Genomic DNA, 27,995 nt, shown 5'->3' on the forward strand with positions numbered 1-27,995 from the left:
CGGCAGCACAGCTACCGGGTTTGACTGGATGTCTGGTCGGTCAAATCGTAGTCGGAAGCGTACGTCGATATCGTAAGGTTGCCAAAGAGAAGAAATTTTTTCAGTGCCAGTCGTGCGTGCGCAAGAAGGCTGTGAGGAAAAAAAGAGGCGAGGTGACAGGAAGGTGGTGCGGTAGCAAAAGGTTCTAGATCGCGCACACTCGAGAGGAAGCGGGGTATCCGAATCGCAAGGGAAATGGGCAGGGGACAGGCGTCGATCCCTAAGAGATGTTGGGTCTGCTATCACAGGTAGTAGAGGGTCGAGTTCGGGGTGCGGTAATGCGAGGAAATTGGTCGCGCCAAAATTGTGAGGTTGCGCAAGAGAAGTGAGGGAAGTAGAAGGAGGGAAAAAATGACCCGAACTCAATCGTAGCTCGGTGTGGGTGCGGTTGTGAGTAGGAAGAGTTTTCTGGATGGGTGATGAACAGAGACCAGGTCGCGTGTTGTGGTGAGTGGTGAGTTGGTGTGTTGTAAGGCAGAGCGAGAGCGTGTGTGGTAGTGGTAGGTAGCCCCGGGGTCAACGGAGTTGCTGTGCGATACGGAAAGCGCAAGCAACGCGGGACAGGACAGGGCAGGATAGGACAGCCTAGCCGCGGACAACAACCTAAGCTGGGGCGAGCAGTTGCTTGCCCGGATTGCTGGCCCCGACTTGCTCTACCTAGGTAGGTACCTGGTAAGGTAGGTAGGTACCTTCCATATCTATGGAAGGGTAGGTAGTAAAGTCGAAGTGTGGTGACTCCGACGCTGCGAGGAGGCGGTACGTACTACCAATCTCGACCATCACAAAGATACTACATACCTTACCTTACTTACTTACCTACCAACTATCCTGATGTAAGGAACTAAGATAGCGCATGGCAGGAAAGGGGTCAGTCTTGCATATCCGTTCAAAGGTCAGTTGGCGACAGGACTATGAGGCGAAATCGGGTACGGATAGAAAGGCCACGCTACGGATGCCTTCTCTGGTAGTGCTACGTCTGGGTATGAGTCTGGGTCTCTTCGCGGCATCCACTGCCTTGCACCAACAACAATCAAATCTGTACGAGGGGTTGGTCACATTACCAATGTCTCCTCAACTCAGTTTCTTTCAGCAACATCGTATGTGGGTATCTATCAACCTTGCCTACCTGAAGTCAGTCACCTTGAAAAGTTGTAAGAAAGACCTTGTTTACCAAGAACGTATTTCACCGAGTGAACAAACTTGACCCGAAGTTCTAGCGAGCCTTACAACGACGATTTGACAAGGCGAAACTGTGTAGGTAGCCAATTCCATAGACCAACGCAACGTCTCCGGCCGGAGCGGGATTTGCTTGCGCCTCTCATTCTTACTTGCATATGTCGTCCCAGTAAGACTGGCAACGGCCGCCACGTAGCCGATACCCAAGGAGGCACATTAACCCTCATGGAGGCGGCAAGTGCAAGAACTTCGTCGTCATTGCCCGCCTCTGAGTTGTTCTGTTAAAAAAAAAAGCCCCAGCAAGGTTTGCGTGCTACGGATCCGATACGGAACTACCTGCTGAAAAGAGACGAGTTTACCTGCAGTTGCGTCATACCCGACGTCGCGAGCTTACCACAAACAACCTACCGTATCATGCTACCCAGGTGGGCAAACTTCCACACAGAAGCTAAGGTAAGGCATTTGGAACGAGGTCCAGGTTCTATTGGACTCTCACTGCCGATGTCCATGGAGTTGACCGGCTACGAGAGTTTGGATTTCAGACCATGGGAACCAATGTTGAACTCGGTCAGCACAGGTACAATTATCTGCAAACCACAACCAAAGCCTCGAAAAACACACAGACTTCCATCATCGCGTTTAGTCAAAGTCCAACCTACCCACCTGCCATATTTACGGAACCTGCACGGTTCTCATGCAAGGGCCTCCCGCCCCTCTCTCGCTCTAACGCCAAAACAAAAGAATTCCATCTCCCCCCTCCCCTTTTCAGGCCCTCTCCTCTCCGCCGTGCTCCTTCTTTCCCCCGTCCCCTTCTTGGCCCGAGCGAAGCTAGGACCTGAACAACCAGACATGAATGGACGGTAAATGAGGTCCAAGCTCTTTGCTGTCGCTTCGGGGAATCCGATCTAAGTGACTACCTAGTATCAACCCCAGAGGCCGCTTTTCCCTAAAATACCTACCTATCCAATCGTGCCAATCCGAGGCTGGGGCACAGGACAGGCAAGGGCCCATGAGGGTGAACGTTCTCCACTTGGCTTGCTTACCTAAGCAACTCATTTTGCTAAGCATCTGCCATTTGGTGCTGCCGTAGGCGTGCCGTGGGCGCGATGCGAGCCAAGTTAGCCAACCCCCACAACTTACAAGCCTTTCCGGAAGCACAGACTCAGCGGGATTTTGCTAAACAGAGACACGAAAAAGGGGTCCGCCCTCTTAGATAATAAACTTTTGTGGCATCGCCAATTCAACATTACGGTCTGGGTTTACCTGGACAGGGTTGTGGGTGGTGGTCTTTATCTCTTCTCCATACAAAAAAATTACTAGATCCTCATATCCATAGTTCCCACTTTCCATCGTCAAAGAACGGACTAAATCAAGTAAAGAAAAACACTTGAGCAAGCGACTCTGCTCGGGGCGGGTATAACAAAATCGCAAAGACGCTTCTGAACGAAAGACAAGTTATATCGTGGGGTAACGAGGTGTGGCCATCCCGCCCACCCTCGTCACCTTTTCTCACATGAACACGCGGAAATCCTCACTGCTGCTGTCTCGCCGACTCCGAGGACCCTTGTTCCCCACTGTTCCGGCTTCCGTCACCCAGCCAGATCCCTCCGACTCGGGCCCCGACGAGTATCGCGCCAGCCCTTTCCCCTTGCCCAGCACTTCGCTGCTTGCCCTTGACGATGCGTAATCAGGCCGGTTGCCCGAGGCACGTCGCTGCATGAGAGAGTCCCTGTTCCAGCGTCCGGCCATGATGTTGGAGCTGGATGATGATTGCCGTGACAGAGGAGTTTGCTTGCCTACCCGGCTGTCCCTGTTCACCGGCCCGCTCGAGTCTTTCTTGATGATGCTGAGAGGCCGAGGAGACAGCGATGGCGTGTGTCTCATAAAGGGAGAGCTTCGTGTCAATTCCTCGTAGGCGATGCCGAGCGAGTCTCTCGGTGGCGGTATCGTCCGCCAGTTCTCCGTACCCCTGGCCGACTCGAGGGAATCAGAGTCGTCGCTGTCCAGAATGTACCTGTTGCGCGAGGGAACGACTGAGCGACCGCCGAAGAAGGGACTTGAGTCAGACTTCCTGCTGATCGGTCGTGAAACTGAGCCATGACGCGAATCCGGCCTTGAATCCTGCCGAACGAACCTGCCCCTTCCTGATCCCGATCTCGAGCTGCGAAGACTGCTTTGTGATCCCAAGTCACTCATGATAGGGAAAGCTTTCCGTGGTCGTTGTGACGGCGAAAACCTATTGCCATTCGTGGGATTTGAGCCCAATGGCGTTGGCTGTTCTGGGATCGAGGCCAGACTGTCAGAGCCAGAGGCGCCCGGTAGCAGCTGCGACCTGTCGAGGGTCAATCTGGATGGCTCTCCCCACGGGCTCGTGTAAGCAAGGTCAGGTGTTGCCTGGATACTACTTGTTTCCGCATTTATAGACGGGATGGTGACATCCAGCACGCTCCGGAAAGAATCATCTCGTTGACCCTGGAGAAAGCCAGAAGATCCAGATAGCACGTCACTCGGGCCGTCGTAGGTGCTCGTCGATCCCTGATGCGTGTGCTGAGGGTGAAACAGGACGCCCTCTGTAAGCCAGGACGACGTGACGGATGGGGATCTCGGCGTAGGGCTTCTTTCAGATCCCCTCCAGTATGATGAGCGGTTGTTCGTATTTGACTGTGACATACGAGAGCCGGTAATGGTTGAAAGCGTCCTCGATTGTCTCATCTTTTGTACAGCAGAGTTGAAATAACCCCTGCTGCGTCGATTGTCCTCAGGCTTCTTTAAATCCCCAACCGATGATCCGTCTCTGCTGTGAGCCCCTCCGTTCATCACAAACGATCCAGGTACTGGTTCCGATATGCTGTTTTTGAAGTTCTCGTGGATCGATTCTCGCTTTTGCCTCCTCCGGCAACATATGATTAAGAGGACAACAATGGCGAGGAATAGAAGTGGTAAGAGAATCGCCAGTGCGATGTAACCAGCTTTCAAGCCTTGTTGCGGGTCGCTTGTAGGCGCGGGACTTGTTGGCTTAGTAGAAGATGTGGGAGAATCGGTGGTAGTAGTGGCTGGTAGAGGTAAGACTTCCAAGTCTGCCGTCACCGTCTCGGTCTCCTCTGAGCTTTTTGATGCCGCCTTGACGTTGACTGTAATATTCTCGGGGGATGTAGTCTTGGGCGGCATTCCCGATATGACCAAGCCATCGACATTGACCCAGTCTGCTGAGGAGTCGATACTTAGATCAATGTCTGAAGGCGTCCATAGATACGGTTCCACGTCGAAGGTGAAGTTCTTTCCCGGTGTCGCCTCGATGCTCAAGCTTGTGTTCCGGAAGATTCGCGTAACGACGAACACCGATAGAATAATGTCAAGAGTATCAGAGTATACATCCCGGAAAGTGAGCGTAGAGTTTGAAGATTTTGCATCCTCGGGGGGATTACCCTGGATTTCGAAAGTATTATTATCGACCGAGAGCCAGCTCGGAAGGCCGGATACGGTGAGGTTCAGCTCGGATGGCGTTGTAGAATTCCCATCCAACCTGATACTACCGGCGAGTGCCGTATATGACACATTCGTCCCGCGCGTTGCGTTGATTTCGATGGTAGGCGTGTCTGTTGTCAATCTGTGGGCACCAACAACGATGGAGAACACAACGGAAACAGCCGAGAATCCGATAATGTCAGAACCAACGAGGCTGAAGTCGAATTTTTGGGGCGGCTGGACGAGAGACTCGAATGGTGGTGTTTTCCCGGCAAATGTGAGGCTGCCGGCGTCGAACTTGATCCACGAAGGCAAAGGGCTGCTATCTGCGGAAGTGGCATAGTAGTTTAGCCCATCCCCAGCATAAGAGAACGTGTCCTTGGCGAATGTGAAGGAGAAGTCGGAAGCGGGAGAGGCCACGACGGCAGATGGCGATGATGTATCACCGAAATTCTTAATTTGCTCTGATAGCGGGATATTGAGCTTGGGTGTAGGCCTCTTCGTCACCACGAGAGTGGCCGTCATCGTAGCAGACCCAGAATCGTCCGTTGCAACGATGTCCACCGGGATGCCCACAACTTCTCCTGCCGGAACATCTTTGTCTTCGGGAGTTCCAGAGAGCCGGCCGGTGCTAGCATCGATCGAAAGCCATGCCGGCGAGTTCAGGAGGCTGTAAGATAGTCGGGATTGCGAAGAAAACGTTTGAGGTGAAAGAGTGTACGAAAACGGCTCCGATATCCTCGTCGCAGGTGGTAGCTGAGAGTTGAATGGGAAGTAAACGACTGGTACGGCTCCTGCAAGCGCAGCTAGACTCAGGAACACAGACAACATCACGTACATTGCCATGACTGATGCGTTGTACGAAAGGAGCGGCATCTGCGAGCCAGAGGAGCGGAAAACAAAAACAAAATCAATCAGAGAAGACCATGTCAAACAGAAGGTTATCTCATCAGAAACGAGAGAAGCCTAGGACGATAACTTTACCCGTAGAGGATATCCTGGGCGCGAATCTCGTGGTCCATGGCTCTCGTTTTCTGGTGCTACGTGTCTCCCTTCGTGCCAGTGATCACGCCCTGAGAAGGGATTCGCGGGTGGGCGCGTCCTCCCCGAACTGCCGCCCTTCCATGTGGTCGGTCAACGGAGGGTACTACTTCACTCGAAGAAGCAATCGTTTCAGCGTGGCAAAGGTTCACTTGCCATACTTGGAGTGTCAGAAGGCGACTAATCGAGGACTGCATTCCAGCGGCGGGTTGAAGCGCCTCAAGGGTGTTGGGGATAGGTTAGGCCCTGAGGCATAGAGGGAGGCGGGATGAGACATGTCCACTCGGAACGTGTGGTTCGACGAGGTCCGGAATGTATTAGGTTTGTTCTGCGGGTTAGTTCGAGGGTTGATTAAACAGTCCATTGCTTTACATTGGACAATACTTTCGTCAAGCTGATTCGGTCTTGTGCTTGACAGGAGGATAAGATGGTGTAATCGGGAGTACTTGGGAGAGGCAGGAGGGCAGGACATGTGGTTCCCTTTTGTTAGGTAAGCCCTGCTTGGGTATCCCGCAATATCGGAGCGTAACGAAGGCTTCTTCCGATTTCCACCCACACAAGCCACGCTTCTACCCAGTCAAGTGGGTGACAAAATTGATTTCCGCCTCACACATCCGACAAGCAGTTCCACCGCTATTATCACTAGCATTAATATCTATTAGGCAGAGTATATTCCTCTGAGTATATACCTCAGAAGAACTTTAATATAAAGGGTAGTAATTATGATATGAGCAGTGAAAGGGGTACTTATGAAGATGAAAAGCAGGAAATCGATTTTGTCACCCACATGCCAGTGAGGCTCAAATCAACCGTCGTTGCCAAACAGATTGGAAAGAGCGGAGAGTGCAGGACCCTGAACATGGTTGAAGCGGAAAGCGCGCAGCGAAGAAGGGGCAACCCCGCTTGAGGCAAAACGCACCTCCCCTTATCGGAAAGTCTAGATTGTCGTCGGCCTCAGCAAAACGGACGTTGAAATAAAATAAAAATAAAATCCCATGCAAAAAAGGCCAGCGATACCGCTCTTCCGTGCCTGCCATTTTTACTTCTAGCCTCCAGTCTTTACCTTAGGGAGATCTGCACCGTTTCCCGACAATCACTGCCTGCCTAAGTAGAAAGAGCACCGCTTAGCCGCTTGTGTCGGCCTACTGCCAATAAGCTCAACCTACTTTGCCTCGCCTTATTACTTCAAGCTGTTTCCGTGCGCTCCCTGGGCTGCTTCTCACACACAATAGCATTATGCGGATTCTCAACAACCCCCTCATACCAGAGAAGATGGAGTCACTCGACCGCTCTCCCTCGCCTGAGTTTTCGCCCTTGGCCATTGGCGAAGACTTCACACCGCTCCCCACCTACAAGGCCGCAACTACGTCAGCCTATGACATGTCCGGCCTCCTGTCAACTCCCCTTCAACTCCATGAAGATCTCGCCTCGGGATGCGGCGGTCAAACCTGGCCTGCAGGCATGGTGCTTACAAAACACATGCTGCGCTACCACCGAGAGAACCTCAAGGGCGCGAGAATGTTAGTCATTAAGCCACTTCTATTGCGTACCTACTGCCACGTCTGCTCCTCTTCTCGGCCTCGTGGTCTGTCATGTTCTACTACTGGTTCATACCATGCTACATGATATCTAGTCCTAGTCCAAGCGCCGTCATCGCACGAGGAGACATCATTGCTATGGACTGAGCTGACTCGGGGCTTTTCGGAGCAAATAGACTTGAGCTGGGCGCCGGCGGCGGACTCGTCGGACTGGCTGTGGCTTTAGGTTGTGGATTGCAGGAAACGCTGTACCTCACAGACCAAGACGAGATGTTCGAGCTGATGGGACGGAACACCAAGTTGAATGGCCTCGAAGACAAAGTTAAGCCCATGATCCTGAACTGGTGAGTAATTTACCCCCAGCTCGCTTGATCCCAGCCGTGCGCATCCATCCCCAGAGGTCCTGTCCGGGAACGCCACGGGGGCCAGAATGTCTATGTGCACGGTAGGAAGCCTAGGGTGCTTCGAGATCTTCGAGATGCTCAAGACCCTCGAATGGATTCAAACTCACATGGTCCACATGAACATCCGAAGGTGTTCTTTTGCAGGAAACTCGAAGGGACTCGAGCTACCGTTCGGCTGATGTACGGATGACTGATCGATACCATAGGGGCGAACCGCTACCGCAAGAGGTTGTCGATTTCAAGCCCAATGTCATTCTGGCAGCCGATTGCGTCTACTTCGAGCCGGCATTTCCACTCTTGCTGGAGACTCTGACCAACCTGTTAGCGTTGGAACCAGACGCGATTATCTACTTCTGCTTCAAGAAGAGGAGACGTGCGGACATGCAATTTCTCAAGAAGGCACAAAAGGCGTTCTTGGTAACGGAAATCGTCGACGAAGATCGCCCCGTCTTCAGCAGAGAGGGCCTATTCCTCTACACTTTTGCAAGCAAGAAGCCGACTTCAAACGGGAACCGAAAGTGATTAGATTTGATGTGATCTTCGAATGGGCGACCCCATTTCTGGAGCGATAGAGCATCGCGCCTCGGCCGCGGGACACCAAATGTTCCTCAGCGCGAGAGCTCCTCATCAGTTGAAGAGACTCTGCTTCTGCTGGACGATGGCACATCTGCCAAAGCCAAAGCACTCGAGCCATGAGTCAACATTAGAGGGAACATAGTAGCAAGCAAAGTTTAAGGTGGCCGTCGGAGATGATACAAACATATCGGAGACCGTCATTCTGCCATTCAAGTGGCTCACCCAGCGGCACAATGACAGACCGCAGAAGAGCTAGACGATGGCCAAGCTTGCGAGTGGTTCCCTGATCGCATTACGTACCCCGGCAAGCAAAGACCAGCTTGCGGCATTTCGAATGGGTGATGTTGAGCGACGGTAATTGTGCCCCGGAACTTACGTCAATATCAACGACGGGAAGCAGGGAGCTCCATCCGTGTCGTCAATGAGATGGACAATATTAGGATCAATAGAAAGCAATTCATTTATGCACCATTAATAGTTCATACGCCATGATGATCGTTAGAAACGGTGGAGACGATGGAGCGGGACTTAAAAACAACCCGGACTGCGATATTCGACTGCTTGTTCTAGGCCATCACTCTGCACAAATATCACTCGACTTGCCCGAGACCATCAGGAATAATGAGATACAACAGTTGCTGCGGCCGATGTTAGTCTCTCTGGTGACCTGGTCAAGTATCACAACTTCAACGTCCAACACACTGGCAACGGGAATGAAAAAGGTGTGAGGGGTTTTCTTCCCACCTTGACCTTTAGCCAGCTGAAGGCTCCTGCACGCCCTTTAAGGGCTTATCCAGTGAGATGCCAGAGTGGAGTACTTCTGCAGATTTGGCGCTCGTGGAACGTGGTCCGACGTGTAAGAATATCCACCGACTAATTACTGCAGGTTGGTTGGCAAGTCCGGAAGTGGCAGAATAGGCCCTCATAGAAGATGTATGTCGTGTCAGAGCTGAGAGGAGAGGGAGGGATTGAAGGGAACCAACAAACACAGTTCCAGGGCAATGGCTTGCTAGAGCTGGCTGCTGGCCCAGTGGGTGAGTGGTTAAAGTGATGTGGCATTGCCTGAGCTGCTGATCGTCCGGGATCAGAGCCGGGCCAGGGGGCCAGACGGGCTGTGAGGGTTGCGCTGAGAGAGGAGGCTCAGGGCAAAGTCTAATTGTGATTGGCGCGTACCTTGCAGCTGCAAGGAACCCGTGCAGGCTGGGTTTGCTCGGAGCCGTGGGCGCTAGACGTCGAGTGATTCGATAAACTAATAATAACCCCCCCTAGTTAAGGTAAGAGTCCCGTATATAATATTAAGTACTTAGTTATTAATAGATCCCCAGGAAAATTTCTAACTAATTAAGGGCTAGAAATATTTCACTATATAATCGCTTTATTACTAATTTAAATATTACGAGTTTTATATAATAAGGGAATATATTACTTTACGCTTTACTAAATTATTTTAAAAATATTTCTTAATTATATCTCCTCTTAATTATACTAAAATTCGCTTATTATAACCGACTTTATAAAATTATTCCTATAAAACTTATCTATCGTATATAATAATAATATTATCTTAATACTTTTACCTTAGTAAAGCGAATTTAATTTATTATAAAATATCTAAAAAAATTTAGATTATAATAACGTATTTACTTTATATCCTAATTTTTATAAATATTAAGCTCCTATTTATAAAAAGTCGATTAAACGAGTAAGTATTATATAAATTAAACCTCTATACTAAATATTAATATAATACTTAAGTTATAAATAATAATTCCGATAATTATATTATTATTTATAATAGCTTAAATATCTATATTAAAACTTAAAATAACCGAGGTATTATTATAATATAATAGCTTTAATATACGGCCGGCATACCTAAGTTTTCTTTAACTATTAATAATAGAGTTACGCTTATTATTTTAACTAAAGCCTTATTTATAAAAAAAATTGAGTAGCTATAGGATATAGTATATTTAACTTTCTATTTTTTAATATTAAGAATTATTAAAGAATAGTAAATTTAATATAATACTTAACGAGGTATTATTAGTTTTTTAATAACTAGTATTATTTTAAGAAATATACCTATATATTATAGCTAACTAGTCGTAATAAGTATATTAGTAAAAGTTAAGGCTACGAGTACTAAGTAAATAATATTATAGTTATAAATAGCTTCCCTAAAGCTATATTTATAAGTCGTAAAGTAGGTAAGGCTTTAGTAATTAATTATAGTTTTATTAAAAGGGGTTCTTAATAAAAATAGCTAAAAGCGATCGCAAAATTTAATATTAAGTTAATTATTAAAAAAGTTATAGAAGTCTATCTTAGAGCCCGGCTTAAGTTTATATTATATATAAGTCCGCTTATAAATATATCCTTTATTAATAATTATTCTTATTCGTTAGATAATTACTTAGTAAATATTAATAAGCGATTACTTAGAGTAATTATAATAATTACTTTATTACGTAATTACTACTTCTTATTTATATATAACTTATTTATAGTTCTTTTATTTTATAAGAGTTATTTTATATTCTTATATTTTTATATATATAATATATTATAGCCGCTATAAGCCTACGGGGCGGGCCCTAGTCTTAGTTATATATATTAAGTCGTAATATTAGGTCTCTTTTTTAAAAGTTTTATTTTTTTAAATTTATAAGTAAGTTATTATAGCCTAAGTTAGGGCTCGTTAAGTAATTTTTTTAAAAATACTAAAATATTTACTAAATCTTCAATATATCGTTAACTAAAGCTTATTTTTAAAATTAAAGAGCGAGGATTTAAAATCGTAATATTTTACTTATTTTATCGTTCGTTGGGGTAAAAGTATAAAATATTAAAAAGTAAATTAAGATATTACGAGTATATACGTCGTAGTCGTTCTTACGACGTAACTATTAATATTATATATAATTATAAGTTTTTTTTTCTTTTTTATTAATATTTCTTTATATTAATCGTACTTATAGTAAATCGTTTTTTATTTAAAACTAATAGATTAGAACGTAAAGAGGAAGTAGAGGAGCTTCTTTTTTAAAAATGGGTAAAAGCTTTACGTTATATATAAGCTAAAATAGATTAGTTTTTATTAAAATTAAATCGTTTTTTTTTAAAAAAAAAGGATAGTATTTAAAAAGGGGAAAGCGATTTTTAATCCTCCTAATATTATTAATAAGAATAAATCGGCCGCTACGTGAAAAGTATAATTTAATAATACTTTTAAAGTAATTAACTAGAACGTTATAATAGCTAAGAGTTCTAGTTTTAATTTTAATTTTAGTATTTTAAAAAGAATTCTTAAGAGTTCTAGAGGTTTATAATAGGTTCTTATATATATTTTTTTATATTTATAGTTTTTTTATTTAATAAAGAATTCTCGTATTTTATTTTTAATTTTATAATTAATAACTCGTTCGATTTCGTACTTTAATTAGTTTAGTTTGATAATAATATAATCTTCTATATATAAACCTCTTAATATAAGTTTAAGTAATAAAATATAAAAAACAGGATAGTATCGTATCGTATTTAGTAATTTTAATTCGTAATTAATTAATAAGATCTTTTTAATAATTTTAAAAAGTCTAAGTTTTTTATAGTTTAATTTATTACTTAGTTATTTCGTTTTAATATTAGAATAAAGGAAGTAAGCGCTATTCCCTTTTTTTAAAAATAGTCCTTTAATTTTTAATCTATTTACGTTCTTTTTTATATATTATTATACAAACTCGAGGTTTAATAAGGCTTATTTATAGATCTTTTTAAGTTTACTTCTATTTACTATAGCTTTTATAGCTTATAGTCCTTATTATACTTTTCTATATACTATTAATAAAAATCCGTAGTTAAGGTAAAACGGAGATTTTTTTATACTTTTACTAATTATATTATTATATATAAACTAGGTTATTAATAGAAATACTACCTAATTATCTTAGTTATAGTTTATATAATAACGAAGGTATATCTCGAGGATCTAATTAATCCTTTTTATCTATTTATTAGTTTACGGATAAAATAATATTAATAATTTATAGTTTATATTAAGTTACGAAATTAGGGATTTCTAAAACTTCGAAATAAATAGCTTATCTTTATTAAAAATAATTTTTTTTAGTAAATTATAGTTCGAAAGTATAATTTTAGTAAATACGTATACTAGGTTTTTTATAGTATTAGATTCCTTATAGGGAATAAAATAAGCAAACTTAGTAAGTCGATCGACTATAACTAAGATACTATCGTATTATACTTTAATAAATAGTTCTCTAAACTTTAATAATTTAATAATAAAGTCTTATATAATTAATTACTATACGTTTATTGATAATTATAGTAGTTATAGCTCGCTATAAGGTTTATATAAGTTATTTTTATCTTTTTTATAAGTCGCGCAGTTCTTAATTATTTTTATAATTTTAGCGTATATAGCGGATTTATTATAATACTAACGAATCCGTTTTTATATTTTAATAATTCCTTAATAACTATATACTAATATATTATAAATTTTTATAATAAGCTTAGGGGTTATTTTTTTAATTAAGCTAGTACTAATCCTTTTAGTTATTATAAAGAGCTTCGTAATTAATATAAGGCTATTATCTTTTTCTTATTTAAAAATAACTTATATTTTTTAAAAACCGCGACTTTATAATTAGGTCTTTTATTAAGAGCGTTTATTTTACTATTTTCTAAACCCTTTTAATAGATAATTCGGAAATTAAATTTAAATAAGAATTTGCTCTATTTAACTTATTATTTATTTAAGTTCTTATTTATTATAAAGTTTATAAAGTTTTTATAATTTATATAGACTATAACTTCGTACTTAGTTCTAAATAACTATAGCCTCTATTTTTAAAATACTTTAATAATAGTTATTAATTCCTTATTATAAATCTACTAATTTAATTTTACTCCGTAAAATACTTTAAAATAAAAATAATATAAATAAAGCTTTTTTTATTTATTTTATTATCTTAGGACCGCTTTTATAATAAAGTCTAAAGCGTTAGTCTTAACTTTAAAAGGTTTTCGGGGGTCTAGGATTATAATAACTAGTTTAAAAACGACTATATTTTTAACTTTAATAAATACTTCTTTATACTTAGGGTCCTAAATAAATAGGGTATCCTTTTATATTAAGTTATTAAGAAGTCTAATTATATTAATATAGGTTTTAAAAAATCGTTAATAAAAATTAATAAATCCTAAGAATCCTTATACGTCCTTAACGTTTTATAATATAGGCTAGTCCTTAATTATTTCTATTTTTAATATTTATATATAAATTTATTTTAATATAATAATATATTTAAAGAAGTCTATTTTTTATGTATAGAACTCGTACTTAGAAGGTTCGGTATATAGTTTAGCGTCTTAAAGTTTTTAAAATATTATATAAATATGCTTCTTATATATTTTAAAATTAGGGGAGAAAATAAGAATATTATTAATATAAATAATAATAAAAATATCGACGTACTCCTAGAGTACGTAGTTAATTATTATTTAAAAAGTTATTGAAGTATTAATAAGTTTAAAGGGTATAATAAGGTACTTAAAAAGTCCTCTATAAGTTTAAAATACCGTTTTCTATTTATTTCTTTTTTTAATCTAAATCTAATTGAATACTTCTTTAAGATTTATAATAATAAACTAGTTAGCTTTATAAAATAAGTCTCTAAGCTTAGTAATAAGTAGTAAGGGATAGTAATTCTTTTTCGTAATTTCGTTAAGTTTTCTATAGTTAATAATTAGTTTTCGTTTCTTTATTCTTTTTTTTAATACGAAAAATAAGGGTAATTTTATAAGAGAATTCGATAGTTAAATAAGTCCTTTTTTAAGTTTCTTATTAATATATTCATCAAAATATTCTTATTTTTTTTAATTTATTAAATATATTAAAAAGAACCTAAGTTATATTCCTTTTTTAAGTTCGATTTTTATATCCTAGTTACTATATTTTAATAATCCTATTTCTTTAGGTTTTATAAATAGTTTTATATATATTTAGTACTTTTTAAATATAATTTAAAGTCGTTACGATCCCCGATCGTTAGTACTAGTTATAAACTTTTTAAAGCTTTTTATTATTTTAATAAAAGCTATATATCATATTTATTCTCGTTTTTTAAGAGTTCTTAAAAATCTATTTAAACCCTTTTTCTTTTTAAGTCGTTTAGTAACTAAATTTTCTTAGAGGACCTAACTAATAATCTAATTTATTTATAAATTATACTTTCGTAATTACGAGATTCTTAGGATAACATCGATATTTCCGATTTTTATAATATTATATTATAATTATTCTTATTAATTATTAATATATATTAAGAGGTATACGGTTTCTTAATTAATATATTTATAGTTATAATTAACTCGTTCTCTTTTTACCGTTTATAATTAATATAAGTTATCCTTTTATACTTATAATAAATTAAGTTTATTTACTATTTTTAATAAAATATAAGTTTTTTATGCGCCGCTATTAATAATAATATTTAATCCTCGTTTATAAATATCGAGGTTAACTTATAAATATGCGTCGTTACGTTATTTAGTTATATATAAGAACTTTTTTTTTATTTTTACTTCTCGTTATTCCTTTATAATTAACTTTTTTAGTTTTTTATTATCTATTTCTTTAAACGGGTTTTTTATTTATATTTCTCTTAATACTCCCTCTAAGCCTTAGCCTTTTTAATATAATAAATTTAGTATTAATTATATCTATAGTCTTTTTACTTTATATATTCGCTATTAAGGTACTTTATAAAAAAGTTAGGGTCTAGACTAAATATAGCTTTATTATTATTATTAAAGCTTAGTAACGTTTAGTTAAATAGTTAATTTTTTATATAAATATCCTTAATAATTTTATTATTACGTCTTTATAAATAAAAACGACTATCTTACTTAGATATAAAATACTAAAAGTATTTATTATCTAAGTATTTTACTTAGAATAATTCCTTATAAAAGGGGTCTTTAGGGTTAAGTAGAGAGTAATCTTCGTTTATATAGGGAGTTATCGTAACTTTTTTACGTTCTTCGGTTCTATAAAACTAAATAACTTAGTTATTTTTAAATAAATAAATATATTTATATTATAGTTTATTATTATCCTTTTTAGAGCTAGTATTATTAACGCTAAATAGTACTTTATAATTAATTTCTATTTAAGTACGTTATTAAATAACATTACGAAGTTCGTTCGAATTATAGGGTGATTTTACTTTATCAAAATAAAAAGAATTAGTTCCTATTTCAATATTTTCTTTTTTAATTTTAAAATCGATTTTTTTATTAGTAATTCCGAAGTTAAGAGTTAGTTTTTTAAGTACTTCGATCTTATTTTTATATACGAGGTCCTCGAGCTATTTTTTAACCTTATAAATAAATTTTTTATTAGCGTTTACTCGTTATATTATATAAATAGACTTAGTTAGTATTTTATTTAAATTAAGTTCTTTTTAGAACTTAATAAGTTATTTTTAGTTTATATTATCTCGTTACGCTATATATACGAGGCTATTTATAATTTTTTTTATATTAAGTCCTCTTTTTTTAAGCTTAAAGAGCTACTCCTTTATATTAGCTAGGAGTCTTTACTTAATTCGTCTTTTAAAAAAGTTAAGCATATTCTTTATAATAGGGTCCGTTTTACCCTTTTTTTTTATATTTTTATAAATCTAAGAGAGTATAATAAAGTATTTAATATTATTCTTTTTAAAAATATAGGGTTAATAGGTAAGTATTTCCTTTTTTTTTTATTACCGCTAGGGTTTTAATAAGTAATAAAGTAAATTATTTATTATTCTTAAATTATTTAGAGTACTATTTTATTTATTTTTTACTATCTTAGTAAGTAAAGTAGTTATTATTATAATAAGCTATTTATAAGAGTTATCCGTAAGGAATTTCTTTACTTATAATATTAGCTCGTTTTTTTAGAATAAGTTAGTATTAAATATGCTTAGGTTATTAGTAATCTCTAGCTATATATCCTAGTTTATTATAATTATAATACTTAAAGTCTTTTTTCCGTTACGGTTCTTTACGTTTCGTAATACTAAGATTTATAAGTCCTCCGTATTACTTATAAAACGTGCTTTATTATTATTAGTTTTTTAGGTTATTTTAATAGTTATTTAGTAGTTTATTATAGCTTTAATATTTTTTACTAAAGTTAGCTTAAGGGCGTCGTACCTTTCCTTTTTTTTTACGTCGTTTGTATAGTCGAGTATTGTTACGAAGGTAACTTTGTTTACCTTATTATTCGCCTTATTATCAATATTACGTAAGCAAACTATATACCATATTAATCTACGACTTCTGTAGATTATTATAGGTATTGATTATGTAAGCAATACTGCTTATATAAGCTTACGTGAGCAATGGAAAGTACTGGAAGGTAACTGAATAATCTGGAATTTACTCGAGGCGGAATTACGTACTACGATTACGCATTTACTTACGTATACGCTTATTAATTATATCATAATTAATAAGCAATGGAATATTCTAGTAGGAGGTTTTTATGCCTATATGTAGGCGTGTATTTGCCTACCTAGACCTTTCGTTAAGCAAGCAACTTCTCATATAGTAATTCAACTATATTACTCTCTTTACTACAAAAACCTCTTTTATATACGCTTATATCCCCTATATTCATATATTCTTGCTTCTATATGAATATTCACTCTTTATATTCTTTATAAGAATATCCCGCATTACCTCGTTAAAGCTATACGTGCTAGATATATTCCTTTTTATTAAGGGTTAAGGGGCCCTTTATATATTCCCTTATGTTTATAATATAGCTTATATTAAAGGGATTTTTAGCTTTATAAAGTATAATTTTTAAGTTAATATTAATATACTAAATCTTAATATCCGTATTAACCTAGCTATTTATAGTATTTATATTATTACCTAGCTAAACTTTATATTATTAAAAAGTACTTTATTAATTCTTAAATATACTTACGTTAATTATAATAGTTATAGTATTAAGCTAACTAAGGGTACCTAGCTTAAGAAAAATAGACTTATTAATAAGTATTTTTAACTTACTAATTACTAACTATATACTAAGAAATTCTTATTAAAATAATATTTTAACTAGTTAACTTCTTAATTAGTTATCTAACTAGCTATTTAAATAATAATTTATATATTAATAAGTTTATTTAATAAAGTTATTTAGTAAATCTATTTAGTTTAAATAAAGAGTAGCTTTAGGTAATATTAAAAGTAATAAGAATAAAAAAAATCTTTATAAACTTTAAAAAATAATAAATATTAGCCTATTTAGCTCTTTTTTTAAAAACCTCTACGTTATTATTAAAGTTTAGAACTTTTATAATTAAAAAAGGCTACTTTTAACTATTATAGCCGATTATTATAATTAACTATTATAACTAATTTCTATTATTAACCTTTTTAATTAGTATTATTATATAAATATATTACTTAGCTTATTATTAATAAGTAGTTAAAAAGGGTAGCTTACTTATCCTAAATTATATAGTAGTTTTCGTATTAAAATTATTATATTACGTTAAGCGCGTACTTAGGGTATATTACGTATATTATATAGTTAAAAAATATACCGTATTATATAATTTTTTTTTAAAGCGTAATCCCGTTAAAATTAATCTTTTATACTTATAAAGTTAGAAAAAAACTACTATATAAGAGTTAATAAATTTAATATTATAAAATAGAATAAATATAAAGCTTAAGGCTAAATTATTTAATACACTTTTTAATATAATTAGTTTAATAAGCCTAGGCCTATATAAAGCGCTAGTATTTAATAATATAAGTTTCGTAAATACGGTTATAAATAATAAATTATTACTAAGGCTTAAGAAAAGAATAAGTAGTTATTATATTATTATTTAAACCCTTAGTATAATTAATATAATTATAGCCCTAGCTTTAAACCCTCTATATACCCTTTATATTATAAATTTACTAAAGTAATTAAAAATATTATTAAAACTATCAACTAACGAGTTAGGATTTAGGCTCGTAATATACGTATTATTATTTAAAAATAGTTCTTAAAGTCCTTATTTACCTAGCGAAATATTTATAATACTAGGGCTCGTATAAACTAAAAAGAACTAGCTAAATACTTACTAATTATAATATTAATTAAACTATTTAATAAGCGAGATATTTTATATATAGTAAAATAGGTAAACGACGAGCTAAACCGCCTTATTAACCTTATTTAAACCTTTTTTTACTATCTTTAAATATAAAAACGATTCCCTAAAATAATTAGCTTTAATAATATTTATAATACTAATCGTTTTAAGCTCCCTTTTTTCTAAGTTACTAAGTAGACCTATTTTAAATCTATTTATAACGCTACGTTTAGCTTTATTAATAATAAAAACCTAAAGGGTTTTTGGTTTTTTTTAGTAAATATCTACTAATTTATAAACTAATACTTAGTCCGTTACCTTATTATTATTATTATAAACTATAATAAATAAATAAAAGCTATACTAAATAAGTAGTTTTTAAACGTTTAGTAATAACTTTATATTTATTATATTAACTTTAATATTATACTTAGGGCTAAATAAAAGTAGGTTAAGGACCGTAGTTATAGTAATAATAGTAATAAGTTTAATAATAAAAAGTATTAGTTATTAATATAAGTAATAGTTATACTAAGTAATAAGGATAAGGCTTATATTAATATACTTATTAATAAGCCCCCCTTTTATATATATTATAAAGTTTTTATAATATAAAAGCTTATTATTTTTATTAAAACTAAGTATATTTTTAAAAAAGCCTAGACTAAGTTTTATAAAAAGTTTAATAATTAACGCCTAATCCTCTAGTACTTTTACGTAATATGCTTATTTTTAAGAATATAATAGGCCTATTATTTTATTTAAAAATATTAAAAGTTATTTTTTAAATAGTTTTAGTTATTTATATTAGCTTATTAATATTATATTAAATATAATTAGTAATTAAGAGCTACGCTTTTACTAAGCTTATATAAAGGACGAGGTATTTATAAACTAGGAGTATATAAATACTCGTTTTAAGTACTTAAATAAACTTTAAATAATACTTTTTTTAAAATATTTTATTTTAATTAGGACGTAAAGCCGGCTTATAAAAAAAGTAATACTATTTAATAAGAGGCTATTTTTAAAGCCCCTCGGATTTTATAATTTAAATTATACTATTTTAATTAAGCTAAGTATTTTATATTATTATAAGATCTATTTTAAAATATTAAATTTAGCTATTTTTAATAAGTAAGAAGTATACCCTTAGTAGCGTTTTTAAAAAACGTCTTTTTTAAATCTATATTATTAAATCCTTAACTTTAAAATTATTATATCCCTTTATAATAAGCTAAAGAATATAGTATAGCTTATTTTATTATAACTAGTTTTATTTAAAAAAAAGCCGGTTAGTTAATTAAACTTATATTATTTATAATAATTAAGGTATTAATAATAAAAAGCGAGGCCGTTTATTTAAAAATAAGAATAAGTTAATACTAACTAAGCTTATAAAAAAAATAAGTTAGCTAAATTAAAACTAAATATTAAGCTTATTTTAATAATAAATAAAGAGCTAATTCAGCGTTTTTAATAAAAAGAGGATAATAAAGAATTATATAAATAAATAACTAATATAGCCTAGTATTTAAAAAAATAGAACTAATAAAAAATAGTTTATAATAATAATAAATTATTATAATTACGTTAAAAGAGGTAGTTAAATAAACGTTATTATAATTTACTTTTTATATATTTTAAATATATAATAAAAAGAAGCCTTATTTATTTAAAATTTATAAAAGCTTAGATTATTAACTTATTTAAAATTTATAGATCTTAAATAAGTAATATAATAGTTCTAAATAAGTACGTAAGTTATAATAGTATTCTTATTTTTAAAAATTCTAAACTAGAGCTTAGGTTAGAGAGAATAATAAAAATAGTTATATTAATATAATTATTTTTACTACTTTTATAAAGAAGTACTATTTTTTAAAACTAATTAAAAAGTAAAATAATAACGCTTATATAAGAGCGACGCCCGTATATTAATTTATAACGCCTATATATTAGTTCTTATTATATAAACGGGATTATTTATAATTCTTTTTATATTAAATCCTTTTTTTTTAAATTTAAGGAGCTATTCTTTTATATTAACTAAGAGTTTTTACTTAATACGTCTTTTAAAAAAGTTAAGTATATTTTTATAATAGGGTCCGTTTTACCCTTTTCTATTATATTTTTATAAATTTAAGAAAGTATAGTAAAGTATTTAATATTATTTTCTTCAAAAATATAAAGTTAATAAGTAAGTATTTCCTTTTTTATTATTATTATTACTAAGGTTTTAATAAGAAATAAAATAATATTATACTTAGATCGCTTACTATTTTTAAGTTATTTTAAGTACTATTTTATTTATTCTTTATTATTTTAATAAATAAAATAGTTATTATTATAATAAACTATTTATAAAAGTTATTTATAAGGGACTTTTTTATTTATAATATTAGCTCGTTTTTTTAAAATAAGTTAGTATTAAATACGTTTAGGTTATTAATAATTTCTAATTATATATCTTATTTTATTATAATTATAGTATTTAAAGTCTTTTTTTTAACGAGGTTTTTTATATTTAGTAATACTAAGGTCTATAGGTCCTCTATATTATTTATAGGACGTATTTTATTATTATTAATTTCTTAGGTTATTTTAATAATTACTTAGTAATTTATTATAGCTTTAGTATTTTTTATTAAAATTAATTTAAAAGCGCCGTATTTTTCCCTTTTTTTATATCGTTTATATAATTAAGTATTAATTTTAATAATAAGCTTAATATAATATAAAAAATCTATTAATATTTTTATTTTACTAAGTTCGTCCTTAACTTTATTTTTTAATCCTTAATAAAACGAGAAAATATAGGTTTTTTTAATAAAATCGAATTATATTATAAGTTTTTTAAACTTAGTAATATAATATAAAATAAACTTAGTTTATTAAAAATTAGCTAGGTCTTTTTTAGTTTATCGTTTTTTATTAAGGTTTTAAAATAAAGATTTAAAAGTATTTTAAAATCTTATTATATTAATAAAAATATTTACGGTTTTTTTTTTATAATATAGTAAATAACCGTTATTATTAAGGAATTTTCTGCAAAAAAGTTCGAACTACTCTAGGGCTTATCTTTTAAAAAAAGTTATTACGTAAATAATTCGTTTAATTTTATTATAAAAATTAGTAATATAAACCGTTTAATAAGTTTTAATTTAAATTAAAAATCCTTTAAGATATTTAGTAGTTCTATTAAAAATAATAAGTATATTAAACTTAAGTTTTTTTTATTTATTTATAAGAGTTTTAATAATACTAATAATAGCTTAGAGAGTTCTAATTTTTTATTTTAAATCGTTTACTTCTCTTTTTTTAATTCTTAAGTTAATTATAGCTTCGTTAACTATATTTTAAAAAGTAATAATATATTTATTATTTTTAATTAAAATTATAACTATCTAAGTAGAGTTATTATTAAAAAGCTTTACGAGTCTTTTATTTTGCTTATTATTTTATTTAATAATACGTCGTATTTCTTTAGAATTTACTTTTTTAAAAACTATATTATTATTAGAATTATAAATAACGTTAAGTATTTTATTATCCTCGGCCTTAGTTAGTTTATTAATTAAGTTAATAAGTTTTTTAAAGTTAAATAAAAAAGTACTTAAGGTTTTAAAAAATATCGTCGTTTTTTATTATTATTTAGTAAGTTTTATAAAGTTAACTTATTAAATAAGAGTAATTAAAATATTATAATTAGCTAATTATAATAAGTATATTAATAAAAACTAAGGCTACGAGTACTAAGTAAATAGTATTATAATTATAAATAGCTTCTCTAAAATTATATTTATAAATTATAGAATAAATAAAGCTTTAGTAATTAATTATAACCTTATTAAAAGGGGGTTTTAATAAGAATAACTAAAAATAATTATAAGATTTAATACTAAGTTAATTATTAAAAAAGCTATAAAAAGTCTATTCTTAAGCCTAGCTTAAGTTTATATTATATATAAGTCCGCTTATAAATATTTTTTTTTATTAATAATTACTTTTATTTATTAAATAATTACTTAATAAATACTAACAAGCGATTACTTAAAGTAATTATAATAATTACTTTATTACGTAAATACTACTTTTTATTTATATATAACTTATTTATAATTCCTTTATTTAAAAGAGTTACTTTGTATTTTTATATTTTTATATATATAATATACTATAGCTATTATAAGTTTATAGGGCGGGTCTTAGTTTTAGTTATATATATTAAGTTATAATAATTATTATTAAAATTTAAAAAGAGAATAAGTAGCTATTATATTATTATTTAAACTTTAAGTATAATTAATATAATTATAGCCCTAGTTTTAAAGCTTTTATATACTTTTTATTTATTTTTATATTCTATTTTTATTAACTACTCGGGTAGTTCTTAATATTAACTATATAATATTAAAATATAATATTAGTAAATATTTATATTATCTTAGTAAACTTTATATACTTTTTATATTATAAACTTATTAAAGTAGTTAAGGATATTATTAAAATTATAAGTTAATAAGTTAGGATTTAGGCTCGTAATATACATATTATTACTTAAAAATAGTTTTAAAATCTTTATTTACTTAGTAAAATATTTATAACGCTAAGGCTTATATAAATTAAGAGAAAGTAGCTGAATAATTATTAATTATAATATTAATTAACTATTAATAATAATAATATAATAAGACTATATATATATATTATTTATTATAATAATAAATATATATATTATTATATAATATTAATATTTTAATTATAAATAACTAGTAAATTATATTAAATATATAATTATATAATGAGCTTATAATTTATTAAAATAAGTTAATAATTTATTATTTTATTATTTATTAATTAATTTATATTTATAAATATTATAGAAATTAAAAAGATAGAAATATTTAAAAAGTATTTAAGATATGTTAAGGAAATATTTAAAATATATTAAGGAAATATTTAGGAAATGTTTTAAAAACTTTTTAGAAATTTTTAAATTTTTTTTAAGAAACTTTTAGGAAATTTTTAAGAAATTTTTAAGAAATTTTTATAAATAATATATTATTTATTTAGTATTTATAGCCTTAACCTCTATTTATATATTTACTACGAATATTTATTTATAATACTATAATACTCTTAATTTATATAATACTATTTTAAAAAGGTAAGTAAAATACTTTTATTTTAATAAACTCTTTACTTATAAACTTCCCTAAACTTATTATTTTTTATTATTCTTTAACTTTTAATTATACCTTTTACTTATTTATATCTTTAATAAAGATCTAAGTAAAAATAGCGGGGTTTATTTAAGAATTTATTTTATTATTATTAGAATTATTAGCGGGGGTAAGCTAGACTAGCTTACCCTTAACTATTTTACTATTTTAGCTTATTTACTTAGAGGTCTTAAAGATTTTTAAAAATAATTAATATTAAATATAATAATATATAAGTATTAATAAAATAATATATTAAAAATATCCTTATTTAATACGAGTTTAGAGTAATAATATTTATAAAATACTAAATAAGTTAGCTCGTATATATTAAAAAGAGGGTAAGTTATAAAATCTAGTTAAAAAGAGTATTAATTAAGGAATAAGTTATATTTATTATAGTTAATAATATTTTATAATTTATAAACTTTATAACTCTCCTCGGGGCCGAGCTTAACGTTTATTTTTATCTAAGCGACGTTTTATTAAAAATAGTTGATTTTATAAACTAAAAATATTTTAGAAATATTTCTATTTATAATACTATTCTTTTTAAAAAGAATAGTAAATAATACCTTATTATTTATAATAGCCTTAGGCTTTTGGGGGGTATTTAAGGGCATATCTTAGCCCTTTACAAGTAATATTATTTTAATATAATATCTTATAAAAAACTATTAATAAAGCTAAAAATATTAATATAAAATAAGAAGTAATTTATAAATAACCTCGAGGTTAATAATAATAAAAAGGGATCTTTTATAAAAAATTATAAAGTCGATATAATAACCCTTTTTAAAATACTTCTTAAGTATATTAAAAAACGATTAGTAATAGCTATTAAAATAAAAGCTATTAGCCTCTAAATAATAGTAATAGAGTTCTTTTAGTAATAGGATTACTTAACTTTATTATTATAAAAATAAGTAAATAAATTGCGTATTTAATTATAATAATAAGGATAAAACTTATACTATTAGTTTTAAATATAAAGAGATTCTTAAGCCGGCCCCTCTTATTATTAATATAAAACTTAAAACTATTATTATTATAATAATAAAAAAGTATTATAAAATTAATTTAGAAATATTTTTAATTAATTATTAATAAATTTCGAATATAATAGTAAGTTTTATAATAAAAATTTCTAATAAAAATTATAATAAAAAATAAAAGTTTAAAAAAAAGGATATAAAAGTTTAAAAAAGGGACGTAACTTAGCTAAGATAAAAAAAAGGTATAAGTTAGAATTATTTCTTATAAAACGGACCTTAATTAAGTAATAATACCCTAATTAGCTATAATTTATTTTTAAAATATTTCTAACCTAAGTACCCTAAAAAAAAAAAAAACGAAGTCTAATTAGTTAAATTTAGCTAGGATTTACTAATATCTAAGTACTTATTATTATATACGGGACTCTTACCTTAACTAGGGGGGGTTATTATTAGTTTATATATAGACTCTGGACGTCGCCTTATTAGGTTCTATTGTTATATCGTTCCTGGAATCCTGTCTGTTCGTTTCTCCTGCCATTTCTTCTCCCTCCCCCTCCGGCCCTTCCCCAAGCAGCCAAGTTCCCCCCTTCCTTCCTTCGGGCTGGCAGGTGCCCATCGGGAGCCTCAGGCACACACATTATACCTTCAGAAGTCTTGTTGGTGTTACCCTCGGTCTCTCTTCTCTCGCGAATTGATGTTCCAACGACGGCCCCTCGGCACTGGCCTGGACTTCAGGAACAATCCACACATGCGCTGTAGTGTGGTGCTGACGTTAGGTACGGATACAGATACCTGCCGCGTGCGATGATGGGGGCAGCCGCGGCGTGGCAAGGTAACATCCCCAATTTCTCGACCATTGTTTCTCAATGTTTCCATGGGCGCACAGTCTGTTCAATGTTACATCGCAGCCAGCCGCCATGGGCGCTGGACACTGCTTCATCCGACCAAAAAACGAAGAAGAAGAAGAAGAAGAAGAAGATGAAGCAAAGAAACACTGGAATATTTCCTGTCTCTTCAGCGCGGCAACGAGCCGTCCACATTCCAGCAATACGTCGCAGGCCTCCGCGCAGCACAGAGTACCCTACCGAATGTGCGTAAAGATTGGCGGCTGACAAGCAGGTACCCGTCCTCGACTGCGGTACTCTCTGGGCCCCCCCGGAGCCACCGGCTGATCGTCATTCTTTCGCATCCAGGATTCCCAAGGAGGGGTGTTCAACGGTGTTCGGACCCTGGCACTGTCTGGGCCTCTTTTCCCCCTGGACTCTTGACTAGCGAAAAAAGCTGGAACCCTTTTCCCAGTTTCCGCGTGTTTCAAGGAACAAGCACCTGTCCGACGGTTCGTCCAATCATGCAATGCCGGGGAAGGAAACAAGATGGCATTGTGACAAGCGACAAGGCAAGTTGGACAGAGAGATTGGGAAGTGAAAGGTTGGACGAGCGGGCAATAGCAAGGACATGGGACGGAGTCACACAGTCACTGCCTACCGCGATCAAGCGATTGTCGCGACAAAATAGCAGAGCACGTCAGCTGGCAGAGACCAGACAGAACATACCTACCAAACCAGCCGCGAGGGAATCGGTCTCGGTAAGGCCCTAGAGACATGTGATGGGCTCAATACTTGGCTATGTGATGCTTGCTGACTTGGCAAGACTTTACGACTTTCGGCTACATCCTGCCGCCCCCGAACTCCAAGATCCATGGCCTGCGCCTCGCTACCCACCTTATGTTGTCCGATCTTCTTTCCACTTCCCGACAACCCAATTGCCGTCCATACGACGATGATTTCCTCTCAGTCCCAAAACGAGTCACGACGTTGGCAGTTGCTGGTTCACTGACTGGCCAAAACGACGAACGGCTTACGTTTCCTCGGCACCCAGTTCCGCTTGTCTGATGTCTGGGTTAGTGTGCAGTAGTCCGCCCTGCTTACCAGGACTAACGGCTTGACTTCCAGACAACGACAGTTTTGGGGTCCTGGGGTTGTTTACGTAGTAGGCGAACGGCCAGCAAACATCAAGATGGTGGATCGATCGAGCCTTGTTGTAGGGTCAAGAGGGGGCCACGCCCGTATCAAGGAGTCGAGTCCATCCCCTTCAAGGCTACGAAGCAAGCCCGGCCCGCCAGAAATGGCCCGAAGCACGTATTTTTTTTGTGAGGATTGTCCCTTGGTGGGCCGGTGCCAATGATGCAGCGAGCAGGTCGGTCAAGACTCCCAAGAGGCTGCGCTAACGGATCCAACGGGCTATTCTCGCACCTCCATGGACCGTTCAAGTTGCTTCTTCTGTCTTGGTACGTTCTTTTTTCGGACGTCCAGCCCCAGAGCCAGGGTCAGCGAACGACAGTTGCCGTGAAGTCAACCATCTCAGTGCCGATTGACGACTCGCTCAGAAAACGCAGAGAAACTGCCTCGGCCAAGGGGGAGGATCTCCAGTACTATGGGGTTCTTCTCTTTGCACCTCGTCCTAATGACTGCTATTCTCAGTGGAGGAACTGCAGTCATCCCCCCACTTTTGCTGTTTATTCCCTCTCGGGGCTTTCGCGACTTCTGTAGGACGCTACCCGTCCCTACGGTGCGGCCCTGGTTGTGCCTGGACAGCGCTTCCATGCTCTCTCAGGTACCGAGGGCACCGTCAGCAGCTCCTTCGTCACTTGGTTGGGCGAGAGGGTGGTGGCATTGGATGAATGGTGCCAGCGCTAGCAAGACCTGCAGGCCTCCTCCTCTTCCTCCACCACGCACACCCCCTGAGCCCTGCTTTCCGCGCCCCCCTCTTCCCACCTCGCCCAGTCTCGCCAGTCCCGAAGTGGCTCACCTGTGCCTGGCCCTGCGGCCGGCCCTGGATGTTGCTGTCCAGGACTCCAACGTCGTGTTTGTGTGCCTGTCGTCTGGTGCAGTTTTTGCCTGCCATACAAATCCTGGTCGACATCCGCTTCCCAGTCTCGTACACCTTTTTTGATCTTTCTTTTTTCTCTCTTTTCCTCATCCAACAACGCTCCCTCTTGTTTGACCACAAACCCATTCATTCATTTTTCTTGGACCCTTGAGCAGTGCTCGACCAACTATCAGTCCCACCAATTCATTCCTTCACAGAAGACTGTTTCGAGGTTCATCCAAACTACCAACCAACGGATTCATCCCGTCTTGTCGTCACACAGAGAGTTCAGTGAACTCCCTTTTCATCCCAACTCTACAGAATCAGTCTGCCTCCAAACATCAAGTACATACCAAGGACTGCTCCGAGCTCCCATCGACAACCTTGAACCCAACCAGGCTTCCCACGCTGTAGCAAGCACATTCCCTGATCAAGAGGCTTAGCCCATTGCATTCATTTCGCTTCCAACTCCACCTTGACGGAAAGG

General features: G+C 33.9%; 7 protein-coding genes across 7 annotated transcripts; 4 read left to right on the forward strand and 3 right to left on the reverse strand.

Moving 5' to 3' along the window:
* Positions 1-11: 11 nt before the first annotated feature.
* Positions 12-819, reverse strand: CLUP02_10751 (uncharacterized protein; the record flags this gene model as incomplete). The annotated part of the gene is made up of 4 exons (XM_049289724.1): positions 12-129; positions 200-447; positions 471-647; positions 709-819. The coding sequence occupies 4 exons, from the start codon at positions 817-819 to the stop codon at positions 12-14; spliced, it is 654 nt and encodes a 217-aa protein (XP_049146869.1).
* Positions 820-892: 73 nt separating this feature from the next.
* On the forward strand, positions 893-2,395 carry CLUP02_10752 (uncharacterized protein; the record flags this gene model as incomplete). The annotated part of the gene is made up of 7 exons (XM_049289725.1): positions 893-1,170; positions 1,251-1,490; positions 1,563-1,640; positions 1,694-1,852; positions 1,917-2,075; positions 2,215-2,301; positions 2,359-2,395. The coding sequence occupies 7 exons, from the start codon at positions 893-895 to the stop codon at positions 2,393-2,395; spliced, it is 1,038 nt and encodes a 345-aa protein (XP_049146870.1).
* Positions 2,396-2,724: 329 nt separating this feature from the next.
* Positions 2,725-5,556, reverse strand: CLUP02_10753 (polarity establishment/cellular polarization; the record flags this gene model as incomplete). The annotated part of the gene is made up of 1 exon (XM_049289726.1): positions 2,725-5,556. The coding sequence occupies one exon, from the start codon at positions 5,554-5,556 to the stop codon at positions 2,725-2,727; it is 2,832 nt and encodes a 943-aa protein (XP_049146871.1).
* A 50-nt stretch (positions 5,557-5,606) lies between these two features.
* CLUP02_10754 (uncharacterized protein) lies at positions 5,607-5,978 on the forward strand (the record flags this gene model as incomplete). Its single annotated transcript, XM_049289727.1, has 1 exon — positions 5,607-5,978. One exon carries the CDS (start codon positions 5,607-5,609, stop codon positions 5,976-5,978), a length of 372 nt encoding a protein of 123 aa, XP_049146872.1.
* A 979-nt stretch (positions 5,979-6,957) lies between these two features.
* Positions 6,958-8,185, forward strand: CLUP02_10755 (uncharacterized protein; the record flags this gene model as incomplete). The annotated part of the gene is made up of 3 exons (XM_049289728.1): positions 6,958-7,241; positions 7,436-7,603; positions 7,870-8,185. The coding sequence occupies 3 exons, from the start codon at positions 6,958-6,960 to the stop codon at positions 8,183-8,185; spliced, it is 768 nt and encodes a 255-aa protein (XP_049146873.1).
* Positions 8,186-11,681: 3,496 nt separating this feature from the next.
* CLUP02_10756 (uncharacterized protein) lies at positions 11,682-11,864 on the reverse strand (the record flags this gene model as incomplete). Its single annotated transcript, XM_049289729.1, has 1 exon — positions 11,682-11,864. A coding segment is annotated over one exon (183 nt), but the record flags the coding sequence as incomplete, so codon positions are not given.
* Positions 11,865-16,653: 4,789 nt separating this feature from the next.
* Positions 16,654-27,951, forward strand: CLUP02_10757 (uncharacterized protein; the record flags this gene model as incomplete). The annotated part of the gene is made up of 13 exons (XM_049289730.1): positions 16,654-16,670; positions 25,527-25,716; positions 25,760-25,877; positions 25,940-25,976; positions 26,030-26,113; positions 26,176-26,225; positions 26,291-26,526; positions 26,603-26,778; positions 26,830-26,927; positions 27,005-27,185; positions 27,235-27,554; positions 27,685-27,799; positions 27,855-27,951. 13 exons carry the CDS (start codon positions 16,654-16,656, stop codon positions 27,949-27,951), a joined length of 1,719 nt encoding a protein of 572 aa, XP_049146875.1.
* Between the last annotated feature and the right edge of the window lie 44 nt (positions 27,952-27,995).

This window comes from Colletotrichum lupini, chromosome 5 (assembly GCF_023278565.1).
Source record: "Colletotrichum lupini chromosome 5, complete sequence".
Taxonomy (NCBI): Eukaryota; Fungi; Ascomycota; class Sordariomycetes; order Glomerellales; family Glomerellaceae; genus Colletotrichum; species Colletotrichum lupini.